The sequence below is a fragment of the Arachis duranensis genome, chromosome 10, assembly GCF_000817695.3.
Source record: "Arachis duranensis cultivar V14167 chromosome 10, aradu.V14167.gnm2.J7QH, whole genome shotgun sequence".
Classification (NCBI taxonomy): Eukaryota; Viridiplantae; Streptophyta; class Magnoliopsida; order Fabales; family Fabaceae; genus Arachis; species Arachis duranensis.
Window position 1 is genome coordinate 11,117,068 of NC_029781.3, and position 6,462 is coordinate 11,123,529.

Here is a 6,462-nt window from a genome sequence, read left to right on the forward strand (position 1 = left end):
GGTTCTTCTGTGAACCTTGCTGCACTTTAATTTCAATTTCTGTTTGAATTCTAATTGCTTCTAATTCAGTTTCTGCTCTATTACTTGTGGCAATCCAATTTTTCTTTGTTTAGATTCTGCAATCCCAGTCCTCGAATCCCTTTTACATTCAAGCAATTTACATTTCTTGCCATTTAAGTTACTGCAATTTACATTTCTTGCACTTTAAGTTTCAGTCATTTACTTTCTTGTTCTTTAAGATTCAGCAAGTTTATTTTCCTGTTCTTTAATTTACTGCAATTCTCCCTTCTCCCTTTATATTCCAAGCAATTTAGCTTCTGTTAAATACAACCCACTCAACCAAAACTTGATTCGCTTGACTAAATCAACCACTAAACTAAAATTGCTCAATCCTTCAATCCCTGTGGGATCGACCTCACTCATGTGAGTTATTATTACTTGATGCGACCCGGTACACTTGCCGGTGAGTTTTGTGTTGGATTGTTTTCCACACATCAGAACTTTCTGACCATCAGAACACCCACATCAGTCACAGAGTTGCATAGAACTTCCCAACCTCTCCTCAAAATTTGTTCCCAGATCTCTGGATACTCATCCGACTGCAAGTCAAATTGGACCTCTGGGATCACCTTCTTTTTGCTCAAAACCTCATTAAATTGATCCTCGTGGGTCTTGGAACTAAACCAATTAATGTCAAATAGATCGGTTGCAAGAGCCTTCTCCTTTCTCTTCCTTGAAGAGGATTCTCTAATTTTTAGTGTCATATGAAAAATGATAGAAATGAAAAAGTGGAGCTCCCCAACACCAAATTTAAAGCTGTTGTTCGTCCCCGAGCAAAGAAGAAGAAGAAGTAAATAAAGGGCAAAATAAAGATAAAGGTGGTGAAAAAGAGAAAGGTGTGGGAAAGGAGGGGGATGCACGTTGAGGGGAGGGTGTGGTGAGAAGTGAAATAAATAAAAAATATGTGGAAGGAGAGAGGGGGTTTCTTCAGTTAAGAAAGGAACAAAACAGGAGGAATTGGATGCAAGTGAATTGCGTAAATTGTTGTATGGTAAAAGGATGGGAAAGTGGGCTATATATATAGGTGGGGAGGGGGGTTCGTGTATGAGGGAGGAGATGGGGTAAAAAAAATGGAATTGAATGGAACGGGGAGGGGATAACGGTTGGGGTATGGGAAAGAGAGATTTGGTGGGATTGTCAAGATATTGATCGATAGGGTGATGGGAGGTGTGGTTGGTAAAAAGGGGATGGAATGGGGATGTGAAGGTAGGTAGGGGGAAAAGGGAGTGGGGGGTGCGGTATGAACAGTCAAGTGGGGTGGGATCCACTAGTTTTACCGTTTTTAATGTTCAAACATCTTTCTTCAAATTCAATTCTGTGTTGCTGGCGCTAAATGCCTGCTCCAGTATTTAGCGCCATAGCACTTCGCAAAACGTGCCATTCAGGGTGTTTAGCGCCACCACCTCAAATTTTGTTTTTGAAACTGAGGACAAGGCCTGGCATTTAGCACCCCGTGAGGCATGTGCTCCTTGAGTTTTGTGCCATCCAGGGCCAGCACCCTAGCTGCTAATTTAGGCGCTAAACGCCCAGCTTGGCATTAAGCGCCCAAATCGTCGTAATTTCACCTCGATTTGCATGCCCCTCGGTGCTAAACGCCCAGCCTGGCGTTTAGTGCTACCCATCAAAGAGCTTCTTGATAATTGTGCAATCTCTGGTGTTGAACGCTCATCCTAGCATTTAGCGCCAGAGAACTCGAGTAAAATACTCCCCAGTGTATTCTGTTTCTCTTCCAGAGTCTTTCTGTTCTCGTTCTAAACATTTTGCATGACTACAAGCATAAGTAAACCAAGGAAAACTATGAATAAAAGTCATAAATAAATAAAAATTAAACTGAAAATAAAATTAAAGGATACTCTGGATTGGGTTGTCTCCCAATAAGTGCTTCTTTACTGTCACTAGTTTGACAGTCAGCTCTGCTAAGGTGAGGGTTAATCATAGTGCTTTAGCTCCTTACCTCTCACTATGAATCTTTTTCCAGTGTTCTCATGGTTTAACTAATTATAATCAAGAGAGAGGATCATGTTCACAGTATGAGGCAAGATTAGTCTTTTAGTCAACACCACTTTCATTCCTAGTGAGAAATCTTCAATGGGGATCTTCTTGTTTCTCTATCCCTTAGGTATTTTCTTCTTAGGACCTTCCTCCTTGGTAGATGATGCACACCCAACACCCAACTTAAATTTGATGTCAGGAGGGATTGTATTGATTTTCACCAAAGGAGGCTTGAGATGTAAACTTTGCTTCACTTCATTCAAGGATTTTAGGAGATTTGGGTTAGTAGAGTCCTTCTTCATGCAATTGTTTCTTTCACTTGAGTGTTGCATGGCTCCAAAAATATTGAAGATTCAAAGTTCCTCATGCACCCTCAGAACAAATTCACCCTTTTCCACATCGATCAAAGCTCTTTCAGTGGCTAAGAATAATCTTCCTAGGATGGTAGAGACATTTTCATCCTCTCCTATGTCAAGGATCACGAAATCTGCTGGAAAGAAGAATTTCTCTACCTTGACCAAGATATTCTCCACCATTCCCTGTGCATGTTTCAAAGACTTGTCTATCATTTGTAATGCTATTCTTGTTGGTTGTACCTCTTGGATTTGCAACTTCTTCATCACAGACAAGGGCATTAAATAGATACTTGCACAAAGATCACATAGGACTTTGTCAAAGGTTGTGCTCCCAATAGTGCATGGAATCTGAAAGCTCCCTAGATCTGGCATCTTCTTTGGCAATTTGCTCTGAATTATTGCACTGCATTCCTTGGTCAGGACTACAGTTTCATCTCCGCTTAAAGTCTTCTTCTTGGAGAGTAAATCCTTCATGAACTTGACGTAGAGAGGCATTTGCTCCAAACCTTCAGCAAAAGGAATATTGATTTGCAACTTTTTGAAGACTTCTAAGAACTTTGAAAATTACTTGTCCTTGGTCTTCTTTTGCAGCTTCTGAGGATATGACATCTTATACTTGTTCTCAAGAACCTTGGGCAGTGCCAAATATTTTTCATGATCATCTGGAAAGGGATTATCCGAATGCCTTGGAGGGGCATGTGCCACCATATCCCCAGTATTCTTTGGAGATTCTTTTTCAAATGGTCCCTCAATAACTTAAGAGTGTTAGGAGGCCTCTCAAGTATTTGCTTGCTCAATTGACCCACTTGTATCTCTAAGTTTCTGAGTGAGGCTCTGATTTCCTGCATAAAATTATGAGTATTTTTGGAGAGTTCTACAATTATAGAAGCCAAGTTAGGAGTATTCTGAGGCTGAGGGGGTACTTGTTGTGCTGAGAAGCTTGAAACTAATAATTGTTATAATTATTCTGATTAAAACTGCCCTGAGAATTATTAAAGTTTGGTTTCCTTTGAGATTGGTCTCTCCACCCAAAGTTGGGGTGATTCCTCCATCCCTAATTAAATGTCTTAGAATAGGGATCATTTTTGGGATTTCTGGAGGAGTTTTCCATGAATTTAACTTGTTCAGAAATAAACTGTCCATAGTCATAAGTCTCACCTTGAGGGAAGCCATCACTCATATCATAGGAAGTATCTTGAGCATTAAAGGCTGAGACTTGCATTCCACTTAAATGTTGTGTAATAGCATTAATTTGCTGAGACATAGCCTTATTCTGGGCAATAATAACATCCAAGGTATCCAACTCCATGACTCTCTTCTTCACTGTGGTCCTCTCGGAAGAGTACAGATATTGGTTGTTAGCAACCATCTCAATTAACTCCATAACTTCTTCAAGGGTCTTTTTCATGTGGAGTGATCCTCCTGCAGAATTATCCACAAAATAAATCAACAGAAATTTCAGATTTAATAACAATTCAGCAATCATCAACCGCAGTTTTAGATAGAAAATCAATAACAATAGAAATTAAAAAAAATAAAAAGAAAAAATGATGTTTATATTCTTCAAAAATAAGAAAAAATAAAAAAAGAAAGATCGAAAAGAGGAGGAAGGAAGTGACGGTATGGGAACCTACTGATGACAAGTCATTTTATGCTAGTTTTACAAGCATTTTTCATTAGTTTCATTAGGTTTTATGCACTTTCTTGTACAATAAGTAAGTGATTAGAGTGGATTTTCATGATTATTTTGAATCAATCAAATATCAATTATTTTACACAAAATCATAGGTTTTAATGCTAGAATTAATTGATTTTATGAATGATGCAAAGATCTTGTGATTTTGGTGAGACTTTGATTGGTTGTTTGGTTGCTTGTAGGTGAAGAAATGAGAAAGAAAGGGAAGCAATCAGGGAAGCATTACGTTTACAAAGAGAACGCCACACTCAGCAATGCTTTTGGGCTAGCGTTCACTTTGGAAGTGAACGTGGCGTTCACTTTGTGAACTTTTTCGAGTTTTTCAGCTTTGGAGCAAGGACTCATGGCATCCGTATTAGTGCAGCGCTTGAAGAGTGAACGTAGCGTTCACTAGGAGAGCGCTATAGGAAAAAAGTGCGCAACAAAGGCAATGTAGCGCTCAATTAAGGGAGCACTGGCCCATGAAGAAAACGCGCGCATCCAAAGAGGAAAGGGAGCGCTCACTCAAGGAGCGTAGCACTCAAATAGCGAGTGCCAAGAGAGGAAGGTGCACCATTCACGCACCAAGGAAGCCAGTGCTTAAATTTGGAGCGCAACGTTCAACAATTGCGCGCTAGAGGGTGCATGTGAGGAAGCACACAATGCTAGTGAACGGGGCATTCACTTTCCCAACTGAACGCTCCACTAGAGCATGCACCTCCAACCCATTTTCATTCAAGGCCAAACTAAAAAGCCCACTTCAATTGCTTAATGATGGAAATAGAAAGTGTATAAAAAGGGGCAATTTTGATTAGAGAGACTCTCTCTTTTTTTTACCCTTTTACTTTTATATTTAGCTCACTTTTAGTTTTCTTTTAATATTCCTTTTGAGAATTTGGCAATTGGGATTAGATCTAAATTTGTTTTCTTGGTTCATTTTTTTTTCTTCTGCAACTTCTATTTTCTGTTTTGGGTTTTTGGAACTCTGATTGGAGAATTCTCTTAACTCCCTTCATCTTGGAGTTTCCTTTTACTTTTCCTAGTTCTAGTTTATGAAGTGGAGATCGGATCTTAATCTGCTTTCTAGTTCTTCATTTCTTCTGCAATTTCTTCTTTTCTGTTTCGACAAGAGAACAATTGAGCTATAGATTCTCTTTCTGATTTTGTTACCTTACTGAAATTGTCAATTTCTCTTTAGGATTTCAGAGTGGATCTAAACTTTCATTGCTGTTTTGATTCTTCTACAATTTTCCATCTCTGATTTGCTACTGAGATCCTGATATGAATTTACTTCTTTAATTTCTTGCACTTTACATTTTCAAGCTTTGCTTTGAATCCCAGTACCCAAATCCCTTTATTCTTCATGCAATTTAAGTTTCCAAGCAATTTAGATTCAGCAATTTACATTTCTTGCACTTTAAGTTTCAGTCATTTACCTTTCTTGCAATTTAAGTTTCAGTTTGTTTACTTTCTTGCTCTTTAAGTTTCTGCAATTTACTTCTTCTGCACTTTAAGATTCAGCAAATTTTCATTCTGCACTTTAGTTTACTTGCAATTTTACTTCTGTTAATCAAGTTTCACTCAAATCATCAAATATTCGCTTAACTAAATTCATCACCTAACTAAAGTTGCTCAATCCATCAATCCCTGTGGGATCGACCTTACTCTTGTGAGTTATTACTACTTGATGCGACCTGGTACACTTGCCAGTGAGTTTGTGTGGAATCGTTTTTCCCTCATCACCTACTGCCATTAACCTTTGGCTGCCACCACCCTCAATGCACCAGTTCTATCCTCCTTCTTCCTCCCCTTCCTTTCTTCTTCCTCTTCCTTCCAACTGCTACACACTGTCGCCGTCCGTCGAAAGCCAGCAAGCGCTGCCTCTCCCTTCCCAGAACACGTTACAGCGCCGCCATATTGAGGAATTCGAAGCTGAAGGCGACAAACTCGAAGATGCTTGTATCGATCTTACCACTCTCCGCTCTCCACCATCCTAACTTCTTACAACTAACCTCACTCTTCCTACCCCCATCGATCCCCAACCTGATCCCCAACCTACACCCTCCGATCTCTCGAAACTGCCGCCCACCACCTTCAATTTTTGGATGAGGATGAATTCAAAGGCCTCTCTATCGAACACCCCTCCTCCGATCACAATGCTTCCCACTCCAATTCCACTTTCCCTCTCACCCATCCCGACGCCAAGCCTCCCCGGGGTTCCTTTTCTCTCTCAACTTCAATTAAAGGTAATTTGGTGAGGGAGAGTAGGATTCTGGAAGAAAGAAAGAGAGAAAGAGGCTTGGTGATGATGATGAAGGGCGTTGGGGTTAGTGGGGGGGGGGTTTAAGGGCAAAATCATCTGAAAAATATTATTTATGG

At 39.9% G+C, this 6,462-nt stretch overlaps 1 protein-coding gene across 1 annotated transcript; it reads right to left on the reverse strand.

Moving 5' to 3' along the window:
• Positions 1 to 2,405: 2,405 nt before the first annotated feature.
• On the reverse strand, positions 2,406 to 2,882 carry LOC107469049 (uncharacterized). Its single transcript, XM_016088441.1, has one exon. The coding sequence runs from the start codon at positions 2,880 to 2,882 to the stop codon at positions 2,406 to 2,408; it is 477 nt and encodes a 158-aa protein (XP_015943927.1).
• Between the last annotated feature and the right edge of the window lie 3,580 nt (positions 2,883 to 6,462).

What these genes read in the sequence shown, in the direction of transcription:
- LOC107469049 (XM_016088441.1), bottom strand. Translation starts at nt 2,882, where the DNA reads ATGAAGGATTTACTCTCCAAGAAGAAGACTTTAAGCGGAGATGAAACT.